This window comes from Rhinolophus ferrumequinum, chromosome 17 (genome assembly GCF_004115265.2).
Source record: "Rhinolophus ferrumequinum isolate MPI-CBG mRhiFer1 chromosome 17, mRhiFer1_v1.p, whole genome shotgun sequence".
NCBI classification, from domain to species: Eukaryota; Metazoa; Chordata; class Mammalia; order Chiroptera; family Rhinolophidae; genus Rhinolophus; species Rhinolophus ferrumequinum.
This window is the reverse complement of record NC_046300.1, coordinates 8,043,208-8,068,167: the sequence shown is the minus strand read 5'-3', so window position 1 is coordinate 8,068,167 and position 24,960 is coordinate 8,043,208. Positions and strand designations below refer to the sequence as shown.

General features: G+C 38.5%; 1 protein-coding gene and 1 non-coding gene across 3 annotated transcripts in view; one reads left to right on the top strand and one right to left on the bottom strand.

The window, feature by feature from the left end:
• Positions 1-24,717, bottom strand: part of SMARCC1 (SWI/SNF related, matrix associated, actin dependent regulator of chromatin subfamily c member 1) — a 144,759-nt gene extending 120,042 nt beyond the window's left edge. For both annotated transcript variants that reach the window (XM_033131869.1, XM_033131870.1), the window contains exons 1-3: positions 24,419-24,717; positions 17,260-17,379; positions 8,868-8,953 (exon numbers count right to left, since the gene is read on the bottom strand). In XM_033131869.1, the coding sequence (XP_032987760.1) occupies positions 8,868-8,953; positions 17,260-17,379; positions 24,419-24,613 (401 nt within the window). In that variant the 5' untranslated portion in view covers positions 24,614-24,717. The remainder of the gene's footprint in view (positions 1-8,867; positions 8,954-17,259; positions 17,380-24,418) is intronic.
• On the top strand, positions 3,847-3,953 carry LOC117037347 (U6 spliceosomal RNA). The gene has a single exon (XR_004425497.1). It is a non-coding gene; the product is annotated as a U6 spliceosomal RNA (small nuclear RNA).
• Positions 24,718-24,960: the final 243 nt, after the last annotated feature.

Genomic DNA, 24,960 nt, shown 5'->3' with positions numbered 1-24,960 from the left:
TAAATAAGACCTAGCCAGACCATCAGCTCTAATGCGTCTTTTGGAGCAAAAATTAATATAAGACTCGGTCTTATTTTACTATAATATCACCTGAGCCGGGTGCTCCAGGAGTGTCTTTTGTGTGGGTTGGGTGTGACTTCCTGCTGTAGTTGAGTCTTGAATGCTGTTGGCACGTCAGTGGGAGGGACTGACCCTCAGGCTAACTGAAGGTGAGGATTGCCCACGCTTACAACATGTGAGCTGCTATGTAGGGGCTAACCCCATGGAAAGGGATTCACCCCAGTGGGTTTATGTGCCTGTTGAGACTATGCTTTGGAGGTGCCGCTTGTGGGGCTAATTGGGTGGTGCTCTGCTGTGGCCTGAGGATGCCTTCAGGTGAGCTGATTCTGGGGTCTCTTTGGAGGGGTTCCTAAGCAGGCCAAGGTCAGCCACTGCCTGTAACTGGCCTTGAGCTATCTGGTAAGAGCTACAAAGCTATCCACGGTTGGTCACTGCCTGTGCTAGACCGGAAGGTACGTGGGAGAAGCCACGCTTGGAACCAAAGCCAGCTGCCACCAGTACCAAGCCGACGGTAGCTCAGCAAAAGGACCAGGGCACCCCGAGGTTTGATGCCTCCTGTCCATATGGCTCAGCAACTGAAGGAGCCTCAGGCAGTACAAGTGTTGAGGCAGCACCTTGGCATCACCAGAGTGGGGCAAGTGGTGTTTGTCAGGTCAATGTAGATTCTAGTTGGACACTAGTGCCAAACCTGTGGCCACTCTGCAAAAGGGTCAGAGCACACTGAGGCCAGCTGCCACTTGCCTTGGGCCCACAGTTTTCCAAAAAAGATAGTAGTCTGAGGCTGGTTGTCTGCCACCAAAAGTGCTTCTGGTGGCACACAAGCCAAGGTTGTTTTTCGGATGTTGAAAAAGCCTCCTGCAGTGTTCAGTGTGGGGCTGGTTGCCAGGCTACTTAAAGTACCTCCTGAGATGTGTGAGTTGGGTGGGGCAGGGTTCCAGGGAGTCACCAGGGTGGAACAGGCAGATTTCACCAGGCCAATGCAGATTCAGATTTGGATGTGTGGGTAGAGGGCTCAACACAGAAAAGATGGTACCCGCGTGTAAGCTTCACGGGAGGAGGGCTCAAAACAGGGGCAATGGCAGCTGTCCCTCCAGCCTCACCCACTAGTCACCCAACTGAGTCTCTGCCTGTATGTCTCTGGTGCCTCTTGAGTGGCCATCCATCCATCCGCTGGAGCTCAGGGTGAATGCCTGGAAGTGAGACTCTGTACGCTGGCCCTTTAAAGAGGACACCTGTGTTTCCAACTGCCTTTCATCTCACCCCAACAGACGGAATCCTGCTGATTTTCACAGCCAGATGCTGTGGGGACTCCTCTTCCTGGCAATGGAACCCTGGGCTGGGGAGTCCGGTGTGGGGCTGGGGCCCCTTGCTTCTCAGGGGGTCCTCCACAGCTGAGATATCCCTCCTGATGCTCAACCACCACACGTGCGTGTGGGGCCACCCGATCCACACCTCCACCACTCCTGCCAGTCTCCTCATGGCTTCTTTATAACCTCAGTTACAGGACTTCTGTTCAGCTAGTCTGCAGATAATTCTCCAGGTTGACTATTCTATAAATTAGCCATAATTTTAATGTGGTCATGGAAGGAGGCAAGCACAGCATTTCGACAATTTTTTTAAATCATTACTACTATGTACTACCTAGGATTAGGAAGTCTGAGTCCAGAACTAATGCTTTTAACTCTCATGTCATACTATTTTACCCTGCAGATGCTCCCCACACCTCCAATCTTTCTTTCGAAATTCTGTAGCCTTTCCAGGATGTCACTACCCACTCAATGTCTTGATACTATCACTTTCAGAATCAGTCCACAAGTCATTTCCTCTATGAAGCTATTTCTGTCTTTCTTCATGTTCCTAACACATCCTGTGCATACTGTTGTTACGCCCCACAACAGAATCATCTCATTGGTGAGACATCTCTTTAGATGCCTTGACGAAAAGGACCAAGTTTTTAAATTTTTTCCTATGTAGCCCTAGAGACTAATAGAATGTGTCTTTATAAAGCAAACCACTCAATAAATTATAATTTATTATGGCTGAGGTCTAGTATTTGTTATGAAATTTTCATTATTACACTAGGACAGACTGAAATGTTTCCTAAAATAAATTCAATTCAGAGCTTAAGCAAAGTGTCCATTAAAGCAAAGAAACAGGTAATTTAGAAGAGAACTAGTTACAGTTTTAAAAATGGCATTTACAGATAAGAGGGACCGCTGTCCCGAGTAACCATATCTTGATTTAACCTTGGTACACAGAACTTTTCCTTAAATTCCATTCTTTTCGTATTTGAGTAACCTCCTTCCCTAACCTCTTTTGAGGAAGGGGTAGGTTAGAAATTCCAAGCAATTTCCATTAACTGGCAGGACAACTGATTATCAACAGACAAACTGGGACAATCCTCTTACAGCTGACAACCTTCCCAGGGTTCTTTCAGCACAATAAAAAGAGAGACGTGTCTCCTCTTTCTAAAGACAGGGTCACTCTTTCACAGGCTTCTGATAATAGAAGAACTGTACCCAGAAATGCATCACTTACAGAATTGCTTACATAAGAGTTTACTCATTATTCGTAGAGAAACTGCTTCCTTAATTAATGATTCAGATAATAAGGCTGAAGGGAATTATCTCTATTACAAATCGGAGGAATAGTTTGAAAGCAATCATTAAACCAATGAAAAGAGGGCTGCCTGGATTGATCTGCAAATGAATAGTAAACGTTTAATCAATCTATTAAAAGAGAAATAATCAAGAATTTATCCTGTCTTTCCAACCGTTGATACACAGTTTCTCTTTAAAAAAAAAAATACCGGACCTAGAGAACATTATGCTAAGTGAAATAAGTCAGTCAGAGAAAGACAAATACCATATGATCTCAATTATATGTGGAATCTAAAGATCTGAATAAATGAGCAAAGTAAACAGAAATAGTCTGAGATATACAGGAAAAACTGATGGTTGCTAGAAGGGAGGAGGGCAGGGATGAGGGAGAAAGGGAAGAGATTAGACTGCATAAATTGGTAACTACAATATTGCCATAGGGATATGAAAGACAGTTTGGGGAATATAATCAATGTCAATATTTTGTAGGGTGTCAGATGGGCACGTCTTATTAGGGAGACCACTTAATGGACGGTGTAGATGCTTGACCACTGCACTGTACACCTGAAGCTGAAGTTGAATAATATTGTATGTCAACTATAATGTAATATATATATAGTCATGGGATATGGAGTATACCACAGGAAGTAGAGTCAATGGAATTGTAATAGATATATATGATGTCAGAGGGGCAAAAGATGGGGGAGAGGGGTTATCACTTTGAGGGGTGAAATGTCTAACTACTGCATTGTTTTGTACACCTGAAATTAATAAAAATAAATAAATAACCAGCTACTAAATGAAGAAGGAATGGCAGATAAGGAATTATTTAATAAGGAATAATCTAATAACAATAAAGACCGACATACATTAGAATGTCTATGTTCTATTTTTTTCAAAATTAGATAAAGTTGTAAAGATAGGCTATGATGACTATCCATTACAGAGAAACAACCACACATTATATGCCTGCGGATGGAACAACAGAACGTTATCTATGAAGTACAGTAAGTCCTCACTTAACATCGTGGATACGTTCTGTGACTAAGGTTCCTACAGCCTCAGTGTTATATGAAACTATACTAAACAAAAACTACGTTGAATAAAACGTTATTTGAGGACCTTCTACACTCTGGCAAGCAGGCAAAAAAAAAAAAAACAAAACAAAAAACCCAAAACACCGTAAGTTCTCACTTCGGTAGCACATATACTAAAACTGGAATGATACAGAGAAGACTAGCATGGCCCCTAAACAAGGATGACATGCAAATTCGTGAAGTATTCCTATTTTTATAAGATGTCACGGGGCAGTAGCTTGGGGGAGAAGGGTTATCACTTTGTGAGGGGTGTAAATGTCTATTATGTTGCTTTGTACACATGAAACTAAAAGAAATAAATAAAAATGTTGAACCTGAATCAGACTAAACCTCTACCATGTTTCCCCGAAAATAAGCCAGGTGTTATACTAATTTTTGCTCCATTAGGGCTTATTTTCAGGGAATTTCTTTTTTTCATGTACAACAATCTACATTTATTCAAATACAGTCATGTCATCTTCTGAAACATCGTCATAACGTACTAAATGCATTCATCTGGCTGAGATCTCAACTGGGGCTTATTTTGGGGGTAGGTCTTTCAGGGAAACATGGTGAACCACTTTACTAGAAATTTACACAACTATGTTAAATAATATCCCAGGAACATATTAGCAAAATTCAGAATGTAGACAATTCTACAAGGCAACCTGTGTTTGTAAAAAAATAACTTGCAAGGAAAAAAGGAGGAAAAGAGAGTGAGAAGGAAAACTATAAATTCATTTAGAGAGACTTAAGATTCGTCTCAACCAAATGCCATGTATGAATCTTGTTTGAATACTGATTCAAACAAAACATAAAAACCATTCATGAGATAATCAGGGAGACTTGAACACTAAGTAAGAGGTTATTTAACACTGAAAAGTTATTGATAACTTTCTTAGCTGTGATAATATATCTTAGTTGTGATATTATATTTTAAAAATCCTATTGTAGAAATAAACAGTGAAATATTTACAGATGAAATTACATCTGTAATTCAGCAAGTAATTTTAACTTCAGTAAGTAAGTTAAAAATGCATGATGTTAAACGACAGTTCATTACCTTTCCTCTGCTTTTATATCTAGTTTGCATCTTCCATAATAAACTAGATTGGTTTGCCAAACAATGATTTAGTAACATAACAGATTAAAGCTTTCCTGAGTCAGCATTATACCATGTAACTAAGTATTTAAAATATATGGCTATCTTTAAAAATTTAAATGAAGAATTCAGTTATAACCTTTATTTAAGAAAGTTTATCTGATTTATCTTGCAAAAGTAGGGAAATAAGCTTTGCAATTTGTAATATAGAAAGATGCTCAAACTTGCTCATAAATAGAAATGCAAATTGAAACTAAAATTCTAAAACCTTTTTGAATCTATCACAAATTGGCAAAGAAAGGTGAGGTAATACAGAATACAAATAAATACACTGTTGGCCAGTGAGAGGGGAAAGGTACATTCTTGATACATTGTTGGTAGGACAATAAAATAGCATTGATGGAAGATGATTTGGCAACTGTTTGTATTATATTTCTTGTTATTTCAACAAGAGTATCTTAATTCCTCATGCCCATCTGGGCAGGTCTCATAGGCAGGCTCTAGAAAAGGGGGAAAAAAAATTAAAGAGGTATTTGTGCCCTATGCTACCTACCACAACCCTAGAGAGAAAGAGGCAACAAATGAACACATTGTCTTTCTTTCTGACTTTTAAAACCTTTGGCCATTCACACTGTAAATATGAGCTCTCCATTGAGGGCTTATTAATTAATTATGAGTCTTCTGCTTTGTTTTCCTCTTGCGACCTGAGGCAATGTCTTGCAACAACCTTTCAATTTCAGGCTATACCTATTGTCTTCAGCTAGCCATACTGCTGCCGTTTTGCAGCTTCTTGTAAATATATTTAGGGGTGTTCTCTTTTCATTCTCAGCTACACATAGAAAATACAGTCTGAATACAAATAATCAACAATGGATCCTAGAGAATGAGTTTAACTCCTGGGAGAGTGGTGTGAAGGGCTTCTGAGGCAAACTTCTAAAAGGTAAAACAAAAATGCACTGAGCTGGGGGCAAGGCAAACAGCAGACAGCAATGCCTGGAACAGTTGTGTGGGAAGTGACAGAAGCTGGCCTCCAGGGCAAGGGGCTTTGTTTAGGGATGGCAAGCTAAAAAGTCTGGAGACCATCACCAGAAAGCTGGTCTAGTATACCACACACCAAAACATAAGCCTAAAGATAATTAGTGCTTGTAAACAATTATGGGGGGAGGGAGGTCTACTATACATAAGTAGATCAAAAATTAGATTACGCTAGGTGTGTGACTTTGGGGATAAGGAAATTGGTTTGGGTCCTTGCTATATTATTATTTTTTAACAGAAAAGCAAGATGACTAACAGAAGGCAGTGTTTTAAAATATGGTCTTAAAATGCGTAATTCTTCCCAAGTTAAAACATCTAAACCACCTTTGTGCTAAATGACAACCTTACTGACCAGCATGTCTTGAAGTGAGGCATAAGGACCATCTAGAGAGCTTTCTGAAAATGCACATTTTCAGTAGCTGACAGTCTGTCCATGAAGCCCGGTAATCTGTATTTTTAACAGGGACTCCAAGTGATTCCTAAAGTTTGAAAGCCAGTACCACAGACCTACTGTGGTAATATCTAAAAAAACAAACTTTTAATCTGAAAGAACATAAAAGTTGGACAAACCAAGTTTTAAGGTAGAAATAAAAGTACTGTAATTCTAATTTACATATGAACACCAGAAACAAAAAGGTCTGAGCGTGTCTGCAAGAAATAAATGTCAGCAGTGAATAATGTCATAGGAAAAAAATAAAGGTCACTTCTCACATTAAGACAAATTCTAAACTTTATGCTGAATGAACCTAGTTTACCACTGCCAAGAAAAATTAGCAAAATAACAATCAATAATCTCTTTGGAGGGCATAAAATACGAATACAACATACAGCAATCTGTTTATAGCTATAAGAGAGAATAAACGAGGTCCTAATCCCTCTGCAGGAGGACACTAACATTTGCTTTTCCATTACTGAGTTAAAGCTGGTTGCCATTTAATCTCTCGATCTTCAGGAAATGCTTCTGGATTTCCATAGCATGTCAAAAAATCACCCTACTTGGTATCCCTCAGTTATATGCAACTAAACTTGAAATTAGCCCAAAGTTTTATCCTTCACTGAAAAACCACAAATAAGGCACTCGTTTTTACTATTTAGAGACATCCAGAAATGTCAAAATCAAACACTCGATCTGTACAGTCTATTCACAAATATGCCAGTAATTACCAGGTGTTCCTATGCAACCTAATCTCTCCTAAGATTCCAGCCTGACATCACTGGAAGCTACAAGAAAGCAGGACGTAAGAAAGAAGAACCGAAAAGAACAAGAGCAGGAGTGTTTGGCCACAATGTTGAAACCAGCTAACTTAGGAGCCAGACTGTGAGGGTCAGTGGAGAACACAAACAGGTTCAGAGGGGAATGTTGCGCGTGGGGCACTATCAGAGGAGCTGTCGAGATGACAGGTCACTATTCAGATGTCTGTAAATATGGTCAGAGTGTAAGTGACCTACTCTACAAGTGTGCAAGTCACGGCAGGCGGGGGAAGATACACACTGCAATGGGGTGTATAATTACACCTGGAAGAGGATGGTTCTAGTACAATACGAGTAAAGGATTTGGAAAAATTCTTATTCCTCACTCCTCTTAAAGTCTCTCACTCTATCCTTTACTTCTTTTTCGGCTCTATTTTTAATTTAAGGACATTTTATTTTACATATCCTTCAAAACTACCTAAATCCTTTCAGATAAAAATATTTCATTGTGCTGGGTCACAAAGCGAGTTCTGTAACATGTGATTTAGGAAAAGTCATTTCACTTTGAGATTCTGTCTTCAAGAGTCCAGGTCAGAACTTGGAATACAAGATGGACAAGAAAACAGAGAAAAGAGTTCCAACAGGGAATCTAGAGCTAGAGTCCAAACAGTATTTGACAGTACTCAGGCACGTTGTCAATCCCAGATCAGAAAACACTCTGTGGTTGGAGCTTAACACCAGAGCCAGGAACAGAACTGAAAAATAGAAAGCTGCCTCTGATAACAACAAACTCTCATGTTCACTTAATCAATTAAGCATTGTCTATTAAACACCCACCCATATATAACAAGTTCTAGAAAATACACTCAAGTCTATAACTCTTTCTATTTACTATAAATAATCATTTACTTATAAACTCGTCCTGGTTGTTGATGTGAATACTCATTTGCATTTCCCAGCCATAAAGTATTGAATTAGCTTAACTTTCATATTAAAACACATAAATTACACGAGTATTCTAAGTGAAAAATGCTAAGATTACAAACTGTCCACAGACCATGCAACTAAAAGCACCAAACCACCTCAAGTCAATATACTCCAGCACCCCTCTTAAGCCCCTCCCTGTGAAGCGACTCCCCTAACACCCTTGAACTCAGAACTATCACCATTAAACATTCACTAGTCCTGGCAGCTGAATCTCCCACACTGAGATGGGAACCAAAGTTCAAGAAAGAAAAGGAAGAGAGCAGAGAGAGAGAAACAGACAGAGAGACAGAGACAGAGACAGAGAGAGACAGGGCAGGAAAAGGTGGAGTGGAGGGAAAAACAAAACTGTAGGAACAAGAGCAGGAATTCTCATCCTGACTCCAGCGCTCACACCCTCACAATGACATCGCCTCCTCGGAGCCAGACTCCTTTTTATGTGTCCTGAGCACAGCCACCTGGATGACTGTCATTGTGAAGGCCTGGCTCACTAGAACACTTAAAACTGCGACCTTCCAGCACATTGTAAGTTCATAATACACACATGTACTTCACAGTGAGGCTACCTTCCAATTTGCTAACAATACATGCCCATCTATAACCATATATGAAAAACAGCTTGCCTAACAAATGCAATCGTCGTTTGATATTTTTCTTGGATGTAGGCACAAAGTAAATAAGGGCTCCAAATAAGACAATTTACTTTGCATGTTAAGCATAATGTACTTATAGATTTTTCCAACACCATACAAAGGAATAGGATTTAACATTAAATAACAAATAGCACATCAAAACATGCAAATAAATGCAAAAACTTACCATCCCTGTTCATTTTTATACTTGTAAGCAGCCCCAAGAATGTGACACAAGGTGCCTCCAGCTTTGAAATCCATGAAACATTTTGCCTATAAATGATACAAGTTACACATGAGAAAAATAAATGTTCTGACAAAATTACCTATGTCTCAATTCTAAGTTTAATAAACTCAAAGATATAAGCAACTCCTTTAATACTTTTTGGAGCAAATAGAGGCATAAACAAAATTTTCCAAAAATGGATGCAAAAAAATATTTCTTTTTGTATTCAATTAACATATTACTCTATAAGTAAACAGTCTGAAAAACTAGATTTACAAAAGACACATTAAAATGTTTCAACAGGAGACAGACAAAATACTGATATACTACAAACTCCACTGGTAAATTTAAAGTTTGATTTTTAAAATGTTAAAATTCTAGTAACAATTTCCCATAATATGGTCCTGTAGAATAAGTAAGATTTAGTATACATTAAATTTTTTTCCAATTTAATTTCCTGACTTTAAATTATCAAAAAAATTGTAACTGGACTCTATAATATTTTAATGACTACTAAAACACAGTATTTCTATATTTAACTATATATAAACTTATAGCTAAAATCTGCACAATTTAAAAGATTGGCACTTTATGGATTATAAAAGTATAACTCAAATAAATTAAATGCTGAATCATTTCCACATCATGGAAGTAAAAACTTAGTATGAACTGATCATCATATAGGCTAGTAAGATGAAGTTTTGGAAATCCACCATGCATTTTTTCTTTGAAAACTATTATGACAAAATAATACAATGAAAAGAACTATATGATATCAAATATTAAGAAGAAAGAGAAAACAGAATGGTGGTTGCTTGGGGCTGGAAAGAGAGAAATGGGGACAAGAGTTTCAGTTTGGGAAAATTAAAAAGTTCTGGAGATGGAAAGTGGTGATGTTTGTACAACAATGAGAATGTATTTAATACCATTGTACACTTAAAATTATTAAAACGGTATATTTCTAATGTTATATATATTTTCCCACAAAAATTTTAATAAAGTTTTTTAAATAAAAATTAAGAAGTATTAAGATGAACTCTTCTAAAGTTAAGCTGACAAGTGAGCCCTCTACGTCAGTCTCGTTATCCTGTCTTTTTAAAGACATGGGTCCCGAGTTCCTAATTTTTTTGCCAACGCTATTCCCAGTACATGCCAAATGCTACATTACATATTCTTAGACAAATATATCTGGATGCAATTCTTATCCCTGACAACTTACTTATCTGAGAAAATGCAGAAGTCCCTACAATTTTATAGTATTCACATCATAAAGTAGAATAATGTGCTAGGTGGGCACTTACTAGAGTAGAACGAGACTTATTTCTCTTCCTAAGCCTTTCCTGAACCCCCCGAGATTGGGCAAAATGTTCCCTCATGCTACATATGCATGTCACTACTGCATACACACACACCACTCATAGCACAATACTGAAATGGATGTTCTATAGATTTATCTGTAATATGAACTCCCTGAGGACCTTAGCATCTTAGAACTCCCTGAGCATCTTATTCAAATCTTTAACACCAATATTTAGCAGAATACCTGACAAAATAGGTACGTAATCTGTGAAAATGTTCTCAACAGTTCAGCTGTACTAAAATCATTTAAAAATTCAGATCCATGTTACTGAGAAATACATACTGAGCAGACCAGAACAATAAAACATCTGCACACATAGTTTATGGTTAAGGTCAATTGTCGTGTCCAGCGCAACATGGGCAGTAAGGGTGCGAGAAGGGGCAGCTTTGGGTTAAGTTTTTAAGAAGGAAAGAAACAGAGACTTAATGCAGTTAAATCTCAGAAGGCCGGGGGTCTCACAGTCATGAAAGACTGGAGCCCCTAATCGGACGACTGGTGGCTTTTATTGATAAGCATACAAGGGAGTAGTGTTGTTGCTGACACGGTCTGTGAGACTCATTTATCACGTCATAGAGACAACCCAAACCAATTATGCTGGTCCCCAAACAGCCGAAGCAGAAAGTCCTATGATGACTAAGGTGAGGTATGTGACTCCCTAAGGGACATATATCACATGTCCAAACTGTTCCACAGAGCTGAGCAGAGACGGCTTGATCTTTATCGCTCTCTTGACTTTTCTCACAGTCAGGTGAGGGGAAAGCCAGAGTCAGCAGTGGTTTTTCCCAGGCAGGGGCAAGGGGAGGCAAGGCCCCTTCCCAGATCTTTCTAAGACAGCTCATCGGGGGTCTCCACGCGGTTCCGCCTGGCTTAAGTTGTCATTGGCTACAAACCCTCTTTTGGAGACTAGATAGAGAGACATGAGGTGTAAAACATCAAGATAAAACAAAGTCCCAAAAAGGCAGTCTCAAAGACTCTTCTTTCCTTAAGGAAAGACACAGGGGGCACAATCGGCTAGGCTGTTGTGTGACAACAGTCAATTTTTTGACAGGTATTAAATTCGAGAAATTAAATCATTATCAAATATATGCTCAAGACAAAAATAACTTCTTCATGTCAACCACTATAGGGACAAGTGATGAATGAAGAAGTAGAAAACTGCGGCCTTCAATTTTCCAGTGGTAATATCTGAATAAATGGAAAGAGGGAAATCATGAACCTGTCATGGGCATGAGTTTCAGTAATAACGTGCAACAAGAAAAACATCCTTAAAGATGCGGAAGAATAAAAAACCAAACGGAACACTCACCACACAGCAAGGACTCTTAGCGCCTACACAGAAATGGATTTGGGATTCTGGTCCTCATGACAAGCTCAGTGTCAGAATCACCCAGATAAAAAGCAGTACACCAGAGTCAGGGAATGGAGAGCTGGAGGCAGACAAGACACTTCTCAGGGACACCCACTGGGCTGGACCACATTTCCTGACTCAACCCTGATCCCAACCACCCCACCCTAAAGAGGCCTTGCTCTCTGTCTCTGGATGTAGTTCACGTATAAAAGCTCATGCTCTTAAACATTCTCTAAAGCAGAAGCACAGACTGCCAAGGGTCAATTCCTCTCTATTAGTATTGAAAAACCTAAATAATAAAAGGGCAATAGGGTACCAAAACTTGAGCTTTCCAGAGCCAGCAAAATCACGCCTGATGCGCGTATCCCAGCAGCTACACTCCCCATCCGAGACTCCGGAGGTGAGGGGCAGCTTCAACAGGCTGCTTCTATTCCCAGCGGGTTGACCACGCTGCTTTTGATAAGCTGTTCCATCTCTGGCAACTAAACTGGACATTTAATCTCATTCTGGATGTATATATGCGGTCTCATCCTACCTATTTATAGCCCACCTAAAATTCTGCTGAGTAGAATGAAATCTAGAAAAATGTGTGGCTGAAATTTCTAGAAAGAAGGCAAATCCCCAGGTGTGAAAATCAAAGAAAAAAATCAAAATGGTAACCTTGTGAAGTAAAATACATGACTCTAGACTGATATGGGGGTAGGGATAACGAGGACATTAAACAGACAATGATGTCAGCTTTGATCATCTAAAGGCTAAGGTTTTCCAGGCTATGCAAGGACAGAAAATAAGATCTTAGACCTAAGCAAGGGAAGTTGTTAGAACTAAGACAATCACCCACCACACACATATAAAGCCAGAGGTGTCAACAGGTGGTACCATGAGGAAAAGGATAAGCAAGAAAAAAAAATGTGCCAGCCAAAAACTAAAGAGGAAAATAAGCTTCCCTTCTCTAGCGAGTTTGGGTTTGGAACTGACACTAACCACTTAGTCCCGGAACCTCATGCCAAATTAAAATAAGAACTGGTCCTAAATTTGGCATGTCCTCTAAAGGGCCTTACAAGCAAACTCTCAGCCCAGACCAACAGGACTGCCTGATAAAGTTCCACTGAAGGAGAGTTCGTAGGCCAAAATTCAAACACCCAAAGAAACAAAACACAAATGTTTTTAAATCAACAAACAGCAAGATTAGAATCCTAAAATTTTCAGATAACAGAAAAAATATAATAGGGCTTCTATAAAATAAGAATATATAAAATGGTTAAAATAAGAAAAATTTGAAAAAAATACACGTAACTCCTAAAATGAGTAACATTCAATAAAACTAAAAGCATAACTGTCAGGTTATTATATAGGGGATTAGACAACTAGACACAGAATAGAAGTTAAAATTTTTTTGAAATTGTAAAGGACATAAATCCTCAGCTTCAAGAAACACATCAGTCTTGGGGCGGTCGGATGGCTCAGTTGGTTAGAGCACGAGCTCTGAACAACAGGGTTGCTGGTTCGATTCCCACATGGGCCAGTGAGCTGCGCCCTCCACAACTAGATTGAAGACAAGAGCTCAGATGGTTCAGTTGGTTAGAGCGCAAGCTCTCAACAAGGTTGCTGGTTCAATTCCTGCATGGGATGGTGGGTTGCGCCCCCTGCAACTACGATTGAACACGGCGACTGAACTTGGAGCTGAGCTGCGCCCTCCACAACTAGACTGAAGGACAATGACTTGGGGCCTGGAGCTGATGGGCCCCGGAGAAACACACTGTTCCCCAATATTCCCCAGTAAAAATAAAGGAAAAAGTTCTCATTACAAGAAAAACATTAAAAATAAAATAAAATAAAAAAATTTCAGCTACTTCAGACTCTGAGGTGACCTAATAATCTTCTAGGTCTTTGAGCTTTGTTGTTTTTAAACATAGATGCTTAGGATCTTTTTTAAAAGTTAGAATACAAAACTGGCTCTATCCTATCATTACAATTTATGTTTATGCTATGCATGCGTAACTACTAAGATGTGAAGGAATTAGGGAAAAATGAGAATTTTCACTTGTGGTAGAGATAAAAACACTTATTTCTTGTTTCAATTCATATTATGTTTGCCTATGTAATATACTTTGTCTTATGAAATACTTTTTTCCTTAATCATTGTAACTTCTCAGTTATATTACATAGAACATACCCTATGTTGAGCCAGCTTTTTTAATACCCAGTATGATTTAGGAAGTTAGTTATAAAGTTCCACTTTGATTAAGAAATTAGCCCAAATAGTGAACTCTTATATCAGTACTGTTTATTCAAGAGAAAAAGAAACCTTTTAAGGTAAATAGCTTACATGTTTCACTAAAACATTGTTTGCTTTGTCTCATACACTTTTGTTTTAAACAATTACACATTATAGCAATCCCTTTCATTTGGGAAAATGCTAAACACTATTTTGAGAGGAAGAGAAGCACATCTGGTCCCACTGGCACTAAACCAGGAATTATTTTTAATTATGGTGTATGCCTAAAAATATTCCCTAATCTTTAAAATCTGGAGAAAAAAAAATAGTTCAGTTCCCAGGAGTTAACTATTCCACAAATAAAGCCCACTATAAATACTATTTTTTAAGATACTCATATAATCCTAATTAGGAATACCAATATAATGTAAATTACATTACATAACATATATAATGTTATGTGTAAATTTTATTCTAAGTCATGTTCTACTTGGTAAAGTACAATCTATTTGTATTATATTAGTGTTTTATTATGAAAACGTCAACTAGTTCCAACAGGAAATAAACACTTGAGAATTTAAAGGAAAGGGAATATGAAGCTTTCAAATGATTCAGAAAATACACACAGGGCAAATGATAAAGTTAATGTGGTAAAATGTTAACCACATTTTCTATTCTGAATGAATAGAAAATGAAAGCTCTTTGTACTATTCTTGCAAATTTTAATTTTGAATTAATTTTAACTTAAGTTACCTCTCCCCACCCCAAAAAAAGTCTCAATTAGTCACATGGCTCAGAAAACTAAATATACTAATTATCCAGTTGAGAAGTTCATTTTTAGTAAAAAATGAGTATGTACCTCCAATATCTAAATTCATTTATAAATTACATACATGTATTACTACGATGCTAATACATTACACATATATACATAATATATAACATAAATCACATATTGAAATGTAGGTATTTTTAAAGGATAAGCTAGAAAATAGATTAAAATAGAAGGAATGACCTCACCCTACAACTCTGAACTGAATCAGTACCCAGTCACCGTAAATCTCTTTCTCCAATCCCACCTTTTCTCTACAACTCCAGACCTCGTTCCTACTACCTGTGAGATTTCTAAACCTGAAGCGCCTGGAATGAGAGCCAATCTCAACAGTCAGAGCGAGTGCCTTTCTCCAGAAAGCTGCTTTCGCTCTGGCTTTCCCCTCAGTGCCAAAGGTATCTGCTCAGCACAGGTATCCTCATCAATTCTCTCTTGCTCCTGCCCCACATCTCCCCCCCACTCACACCCCCCAAAGTCACAAAGTTCTACCCCTTTACACTCTCAATTCCTTTCAGCCTTCTTTGAATGCACTGCTTCCTCCATGGGCTGTGATCACAGCTCACTTGGATTGAGAACAGCCTTTTCATGGAAAACTAGCTTTCAAAGCCTCCAGTATCAACAGCTTCCAACCCATTCTTCACAATGAAGCCTGCAGGATTATTCTAAAACCCAAAACTGACTCTCTCGCTTGTACAAAGAACTTTCATTTTCTCTTCATTCAGAATCCCCAGTTGTTAACATTTTACCACATTAACTTTATCATTTGCTGTGTGTTTGTGTACATGCGTGTATGCGTGTGTTTTCTGAATCATTTAAAGCGTCATGTTCCTTTTCCTCTAAATTCTACTCTCTCGCTTTTAGTTCCCCACCACTTTCAAGATTAAAGGCATACTTGTAGCATAGTAAACTTGTCCTTTTAGGACTGATTTTGGCCCATCTCTCTGACCATTGTCCTCAGTTCTAACCTTGTTGAACTATCTGCAACTACCTTTAAGTACCCAATTTTCTCAGGCGTTTATGCTTTTATTTTACACTATCACTGCCTGCAAATCCCATCCTCAAGCACTTCCCTGAAAAACTGATACTCAACTTTCAGGACTCAGTTAAAACATCCTTTCCCCTGGAAAACACATCCTGAGTCAGGAAAGTGAAAGGCTCTCTTCATAAAGCTCACAAGGTGTGAGCTCCCTGAAGATAAACAATACACCATAATACTCTCTGAATTCTCAGAGCTTAGTAAGTAATCAAATGCTTAATATCTGCTGAGCTCAAATCAGTGATAAAAGAAGCACTTTTTAATAAATATTGTTGGGATAACTAGATAATCATATAGAAAAAAAAACACTAGATTCACTGCTTATATTGAATACCAAGATAAATTCTAAATGGATGAGAAAGTTAATTGTAAAAAATGAAACCATGTAAATACTTAAAGAACACGTGGCTGAATTCCTTTATCACCTACGAGTGGAGAAAGCTTCCTAACATGATTCAAAAAAACATTGCTATATTTGACTAAATAAAAGTAAATGTCTGGGGGTGGCTGGTTAGCTCAGTTGGTTGGAGCGTGGTGCTAATAATACCAAGGTTGTCGGTTTGATTCCCGCATGGGCCACTTTGAGCTGTGCCCTCCTTAAAAATAAAATAAAACAAAATAAAATAAATAAATAAATAAATGTCTGGATAGCAAAAATACCATAAGCAAAGTCAACACATTTACTACAAGATCAGTAAAACAATACTATTTCTTATTCTCAATTATATCTGAGAGATCAGTGAGTTGTTACAACAAAACATTTAGTGACAAAATAAGAACACTCAAATCAGAAGTTTCTGAGATTTAAAAAAAAAGTCTACTGATAAAAAACTCAGTGGAGGTATCAAACAACACAACGGAAACTGTGAAAACACAAATCGGAGAACTGGAAGACAAAAATTATGAGAAAAGATATGACAGGTAGTCCCTGGAAATCTAGTATTTGTACAATCAGAATTCAAACATTATATTAAAGGTGTACAGGACAGCAGAGAAGACTAAAAGACTGAATGTTCCCTGAGCTAAAGAAATATAATTGAGTCTTCAGAGCATGACTTATCACAACTAGACATATTTCTGAATTTCAAAGATAAAAAAGATTTTAAAGATCAGTATAAAAAAGGAGAGAAATCAACAAGCAGTTATCAGATTTTTCCTCTACATAATCAAATTTTAAGGAAAAAACAAAACCCACATATTTCAAAAAGAAATAAAGCGTACCCCAGTATTTCTATACCTAGCCAAACTATCAGTCAAAATACCAATTGCAAAGAAAAACAGAATTATATTCTTACATAGGCTCAGAAAAATCCTACCTACTAAATATAAAAATTCCATGAAATAGTATTCTAGCCACAAGAATTGAATCAGGAGAAAAAAAGGAGACGACTTGATACAGTAGAAACTATAAAGAAACTAAAACATAGTATAATGTTAACAGTTAAGTCTACATAATAATTGTTGTGATGTTTAATACAGATGTTAAATGATGCCTGAAAGAGAAGCTTCCTACAGTTAAATAGCGATAACATTCTATAGTTAAAAGCTGATGTACTTACAGGGAGTTTGGTGAAGGCGGGGTTGGTGACATGCTTCCCAAAGGCATCTTCCTGAAACTGCAGAAGCTGCACCACCAGCCCAGCCAGCGTTTTATTGGTAGGAGCATCCGCATGAACATACTGCAAGATAAAGACAGGGATTCAAAAATTGGGACAATTGTACAGAAAAGAACGTTAGCTTACTTCCTAGTACCTACTAAGCACTGGCACGGTGCAGTTATAAATGTCTGAGACATGCTCTTTGCTCTAAGGGAGCTTACAAAAACAAATACTGGGGGTGGCAGAAGAGACAGACAGGTCTCTGTAGTTAACAGATCTTCAGAATGAGAGATACCATGCACCCAAGAAACCAAACCCAAGCCATCTCATCTGCCCTGAATTAACTTAGACAATGATATTGTAGACCTCAAAGTGGAGCCTGATACTGCAAAGGGATGAGACCTATTGGCCAGTGTATTTTGTATGTGGGATGAATGTTCATAATTTGTGGCCAGAGAGCAAACTTTTGTTTTTAAGACAGATCCACAAATTCTTTGACACTCCTCCCATCAAGAGATGGGCTGAATGCTCTCTTCTATTGAATCAGGTCGATACTTAGTGACTCACTTGTAACCAATAGAACGCAGCAAAAGTGATGCTATGTGACTTCTAAGAATAAGTCAAGAAAGATCATACAGCTTCCACGTAGTTCTTTTGGGACACTCACCTTTGCAGCCCTGAACTATGATGAAAAAGTCCAACCACCCTGACACCACCATACTTTAAGGAAGTCCAGGCTACATGGAGAAGCCACATGAAGATGCTATGGCCACCAGCCCCAGCTGATGTCCCAAAAGACTGACAACACAACCACGAGACACGAGTAAAGATGGTTCCAGATGATTTTGACCCACAGCTGTCAATTCACCCCCAAGTCACCAAATCACCCATCACCAAATCTCCCCAATCAAGAACCCAGACACCATTGAGCAGACACACAACTGTCCCCATTACGCCCTCCCTAATTCCCGAAACACAGGAACTTTAGCATAACAAAATGGTTGTTTTATGCCATTAAGGTTTGAGCACAATAGAACGGTTGTTTTTATGCATCAAAAAAATACATGCATGTGCATTAAAAAATGGTTAATTAGGATGGTAAATTTTTTGGTTTTTAACACAATAGGAAGTTGTTTTAAAAAAAAAAAGTGTGAAAAGTTATCCACACTGAGGTGGATAGTATCAAAAGATCAAACCAGTGGCAGATAGCAAGCATAACAACTTCACAGCAAGGAAAGATAATGGGTAACATGACAGGGAAAGTATAAATCAGTGAGTTCAATTAAATGCAAAAGTTTAATTTGGTATTAAATGTTCAATATCACTTTGAGAAACGCATACAGGCAATAATTAAAAAAAAAATCATCAATTTTGAGCAGGAAAAGCATTTATACCTCCTTCAATTTCACAAAAGATAACAAAGAACTAATTTTTTCTTTCTGAAGCAAACCTCTTTCCCAGTACCACCCCACATACAAGATTAATATGGTATGTTTCCATTACAATAAATAATTTCTAAGTTATTCACACATGGCAAAAAATACCAGCTGCACAGTCTATCCGTACTGTACAGTAAGTTGAATGGCTCTCAATCTGTGCTACTGCCAAAGACAGAGCATAACATATAAAATAAAGATAATTCTTTTTAAAGCTCAATACCCTCCCAAATTTTTATTTGTTCAGGTGCATTAGCTTTCTACTCCAAATGAAACAGCCAGCATGCAGTTAACTTTGCTGAAGACTGGTATTTTGTTGGAATGTTTTATTTCACATGAAATCTTCTAGACCAAAGGTTAGTAAAATTGAGCCTGCTGTCTGTTTCTCTGTGACTTACAGCTAAAAATGGTTTTTGTACTTTTAAATGGCTGGGAAGAAATTTAAAAGCATAGTATTTCATGACATACAACAAATGTTTCATTAAATCAAATTTCAGTATCCATCAAGTTTTATCAAAACACAGTTCATTCATTCATTACATATGGTCTATGGCTGCTTTCATTAAACAGCAGAGCTGAGCAGTTATAACTGAGACTGCATGACCTTTAAAGCCTAAAGTATTTACTGTCTTGCTCTTAGTAGAAAAATTTTGCCTATCCCTGCTCTGGACCATTCCTTTTCATCCTTATAAAGTTTCCTTTTGTATAAAGGGTGTTCTGTAAAAACACATTTCCAAAAGGCCACAAAGTGATACAAGTATTGCAGACATGAATCAAAAACTGAAAACAAGTTTCATACAATTAAGCATACAAGATGTCAATTCTGTTAGTCTAAAACAATGGTCCTCAAATTTTAGTCCCATTCCCAGAATTCTTAATTCAATGTCAGGCCCAAGAATTTGCATTTCTAGTAAGTTCCCAGGTGACACTACTGGACTAGGAACCACACTTTTTAATAACCACCGATCTTTTTTAAAAAATTCATTTCAAATATTATTACATATAGCTCAGTTAAAGAATACATTTTATTATAATAAAAGTTAAAAACCAGTTAAGCAATTTCAAAATGTTAAAAACTACTTACAAGTCCCCATATTTCCTACAATATATTGCCAATTCCCACAAAACTATCAAGTTGACTTTTTTAAGGACTACTTTTCAAGTGAAAATTCAGCATCAGTTTTTTCCAATTTACTCAACATAATATATATTCACTAAGTAATATTCAACTAGTAAGTAATTAGTAATAGTATAACCTTTAAAAAAGAATAAACTCTTCAAGTTTACCCCACAGAGCTGGCAAAATCCACTGTCCGTATCCACCAGGTAACTTTATCACCTTTAATAAGTACAGGCTTCCCAAAGGGGTCAAAAAAAAACCCCAAAAAACCAACAAAAAACAAAACTGCAGTTTTTCTGCATATGGTAAAGCAACATAAAAATTAATAACCATAACTTTTTATTTTTCAGATACTGGTAGATAACTGAACAATGCCGAATCCTAAAACTGAAAAAGATACTATCTTGAAGGAAGGCTGTTCAACTAAAGTCAAATCAACCCTCCGGGCAAAAACATCATTTTTAATAATTGTTATATATACAGCTTTGTATATGTTCTAAACTTCACTACTATACATATTTCCTTCAATGTATTCTGTCATTTAGAATGAGAAAGGTTTTATGTGGACAACCCTATAGTTTCACGAGAAAGTATGGCCAGGTTCAAAGCCCGATCAAAATTATTACCTTAGATATTTTTAAATCTCATTTGTAAATTATAAAATATTTGACTCTGGCTATTCTTTTCCAATCACCCACAAAAATTATAAAACATGAAAATGTATGGAAGAGATGACATTTTTAACTCATGTATGAAATTTGAAATTAATGTATTAGTGTGAACGTATTATACCTTGTACCCACTTAAAAGGCAGCCAGCCACTGTATGACTTTTTAAATGGTTTTTAAATCAACTTTTAAAACATTTTTTAATAGTTACATTCTATTTAATCAATAAGAATGAAACAGGCTGACCATGGGATATATGGCAAAAGTATCACTACCACCTCAAACTTCTATAACCCCACCTTTAAGGATTATCTCATTAGATTTAAACAGTCCTATGGGAGTCAGTCTTACTCCCTACTTACAAATGAAAAATTAAAACACAGAAATCAAGTGATCTGTTCAAGGACACCACCAATTAGCAGCCAAGAGTACTGAACTCACATCTTCCAACCAAATGTAATGTTCATCCCACTATCTCATGTTGATATAACAGAGTTTATTTCAAGTGCTTCCAAAAATATCACCCAAAACATAAGTGCTTAACAGCTTTGAAAATACTGAATCCTGATTATGAAAAAAATGGATTACATAGACTATTTCAATCATAAATATTTTGTTTTGATCAAAAAAGGTTCAAAACCACGTTTAACTTAAGACAATTCTTTAGTTTCAAAGTATTTTGATTACAAAAGTTAAGAAGATATGTTTAGATAAAGTTTCATCAATAAATCTGCTTTATATTACCTACGACATTAATAAAAGAAGTTTTACTTGTCCCTAAATAATCCTATTGCAGCAAATGTCCCATTAAAAAATGTAACTTTCTTTAACTGTTAATTTATGTAAAGGACATTGAAATGCCTTCCTTAAGCAACGTAGTCTATTTTAGTGATCATCCTTAAACCATTCTGGTATCTTAAATCTTATTTCAGGAACTAGACAAACCTTGTGAAGAGACTTAATGACTGGGAACTTAATGACTTACAGATCTACTTCACCGCCAAGGTACTCGAATCTGAGTTGCATCAATTTGAGATCAGGAAGGTTCTGAAAACCACTCAGAAACTATGAACAGAAGTACAGCTCTCTATCAAAGACAGGACAAAATACATGTACACAAATACGAAGAAGGCAGCTTAGGTAGATAACAAGCTCTGCTACTTGACTTAAAATGCTACCTCAGGCAAACAGTTAACCTCCCTGTGCTTCGGATTCCTCTTATCTAAAGTGGTCCCCTCCTCTGGACTTCTTTGGCAGACCAGAAATTCATTCCAACCAAAAAGTACTCACCTCCCTTCCGTGTTGCTAAGCCAAACGTATTTACAAAACCTAAATGAAGAGGTTCCTAAACTAGTTCACCTTTTCATTCATTAAACAAATATTTACTGAACATCTACTAAGGGCACTTAGAAAATGAAAATACAACGAAGTTCTCTTCTAATTTGCAATCACCTGGGTAGGTGTCTATGTCTATCTTTTCCACATTGTGAGTTCCTCAAAGAGAAATGATGTGTAGCAAAAAAGAAAACGGGTTTGGAGCCAGGCAGGATTCACTGAATCCCAAATCTGCCACCTCTACCAGCAATCTTAGAGAAGTTACTTAAATCGGGAGCCTCAGGTTCCTTTCATGTGTAATATAAAGTAAATAATGTCTATCATTCAGGACTGTTGTGAGGATTTCAGTGAGTTACGTTTTAAGTGCCTGGATATGGTAGATGCTCAGTTCACTTGACTGCACGGACAGACCCATCAATAAAAGGGGACTACCGATGTCATGCTTATTTCATCTATTTGCTGAGATTGATCAATCTGAAACTTCAGTATTAAATGCAATAGAAAAGTTTAGTTAAAACCCATCAACGTGTACAAGTAGAGATACAGTGTGTACAAAAGCAGCAAAGAACAGTCTTGTTAATACTTTCACCACTCCAACAACACTCTCAGAAACTGATAGGATTCCGGCTGTCAGATTGAATTCTGAATCTGAGTAGACCCAAGAAATACAGTCTGGCTTTATGAAACCCTGAGAAATCAAACCTAACTTTGACTTTGTCTTAAGGCCTCAGGGACACTGAACCAACATTAACCTGCTGGTTATCTAAGCCTCAAGCTGCTCTCTTAAGATTGGGATCCAACAGATGGACACGGACTTTGGAGAAGCAGAAATTATTTCCCTTTTTCTTCTCCCTTCCTTGATATTTGATTTAGTAAAACAGTCCTATGGGAGTCACAAAGGGATAATCCAAAAAAATATTACTCCTGAGTACCTTTCTTTGTTAAAGCTCCTTTGATAAAGTAATACAATATTATATGTCAATTGTAACTCAGTAAAACTGGAGGAAAAAAATCCAGACTGTGGGAAAAAATAACTACGTTAAGGGACACTGAAATTAAGATCCAAAGCATTAGCTAAAGGAAACAGGATAAAATATAATACTCTCATTTTATATGTATAGGTACAGATATCGACTACATATATGTTCAATTACCTTAGCCACTTCCAGAAGCTCTATTGCCTACACAAAAAAGTGACCAATTTAACTGTACAAGAGAGAACAATACTCTTACTTACATACTTACATACAGAAGAGAAAAATCAATCTACAATCCCAAATGTGACTCCAAAACTTCAGGGGGAAATAATAATCAAAACATCTAAAAATATACTGTGAATAATAATATATATTCTCTCTCATTTCCTAAAACTTCAGATAAGAAATCGTCATTTCTGGAAGTACCACAGTGTAATGTCAACCGAACCCAAGATCCCTTGTTCGTGCATAAGGACTTCTCAAAGCCAACAGGCTTCACTCTGCTGTAGACCCCAAATGAACAGCTTCCTAGAGTACTATCTTTTCATTCATTCAACTAGTATTTACTAAGCAACTACTAAGGGCGAGGCAATGAGTACCAACCATGTTCAAGGACACATTGTATATTGGACAGGCCTGATAAGCTCCTTGCCCCAGTGCTATGGTCTTCAATAGGGAAATACAGAACTGAAAAGGGTGTTACGGAAACTTGGGGGCAGAAGGAGTATTTCTAGCTGTGTGCTTCATTTCACCGTGTAAAGGAGTCAGTCCTAAGTATTTACATAAAGGGGAAGTTAAAAAACATTTGTTATAATCAAGGGGTTAAGTCACAACTTTCAATACCATCGACTCGGTGGAACTTAAATCCCAAAGGAAGGAGAAACAGAATGAAATGAAAAAAATAAAAAGTGGTACGAAGAAAATAAAGATGACATGAAGTGGGGTGATCTAATACACATGGGGCTCTCAGGGAAGGCCTCACTGAGAAACCCTCAAGTACAAGTGAACGTTAACTCTTTTACTCCTACTATACATAACTAAAACTACTATATCGTAAAACCAGTCAATTTTTAACGCGAGTTCCCATCAATACTGTAATTCCTTACATTAACCTATTACCTTCCGAGTACAATCGTCCATGTTCCTTCTCTAGCAAATCAACAACAGGTAGTAAGACCTTAGTTACCTCACTTGACTTGGAAGACTAGTCTCTAAACAAAACGAAGCTGCTTTTACACACTGGTTCAAGCTGTTTTTAACAATCATTGTTCACACACCTAATAGGGCAGCTAACAAAAGAGATTCACACCCTCCGGGCTGCTGAGCTCGACTGTTCGTGTTCGGGGAACAGGGGCTTCGCCCGGGATGCTTGAGCGCCAAAGAGCAGGGCCCTGAGGGTTCGGGGGAGACCCCCGCGCCCGCGGGCCCCGAGAGCTGACCGCGGGGGCGTGGCGAGCCCGGCGCCTGCCTTTGTTGTCCCTCGTGGCGCGCGGGGGGGAGGGGCAGCCCGAGGTCCGCGAGGCCAGTAGCCGCCCCCGGCCTCCGTCGCGTGGCCTCCCGGCTCCCACGGGCGCGCGAACCCACCTTCTTGTAGTGCTTGCCCAGCCAGACCCGCACCGAATCCAGCTGGGACACCGTCTCCGGGCTTTCCCAAAACTTGCTGGCCGGGCCCCCGTCCTTCCGCCGATAAACCGCCAGGCCCGCAGCCGCCGCCGCGCCTCCCGCACCAGCGGCTCCTGCCGCTGCCCCCGGCCCGCCGCCGCCCGCTGCCGCGGCCATCGTCGCCGTCCGTCGTGCCCACAGCCCGGCCCGCCCCGGCCCTCGCGGCGTTCCCCGTTCGCACCCGCGCGCGCGCGTAGCCGCCACCGCCGCCTCCCGGCCCCGCCCAGCCAACCCCCTTCCGGTGCGGATGGCTCGCCCCGCCCTTTTTCGGACCGGCGCCCTAACTGACGTCTGCACGCGCATACGCATGCGCAGCATTCGCGCCAGGGGCCTTCGGGTTCGGACCTCCTCCGACTTCTTCCGCCAGTCTATGCTGGCTGCTCTCGTCTGCTCCCCAGTCTCGGCCCCTGCGCGACTAGATCTTTCGTGATTCCTTTGTCGGATCCTTATTCGGTCAGCAACTG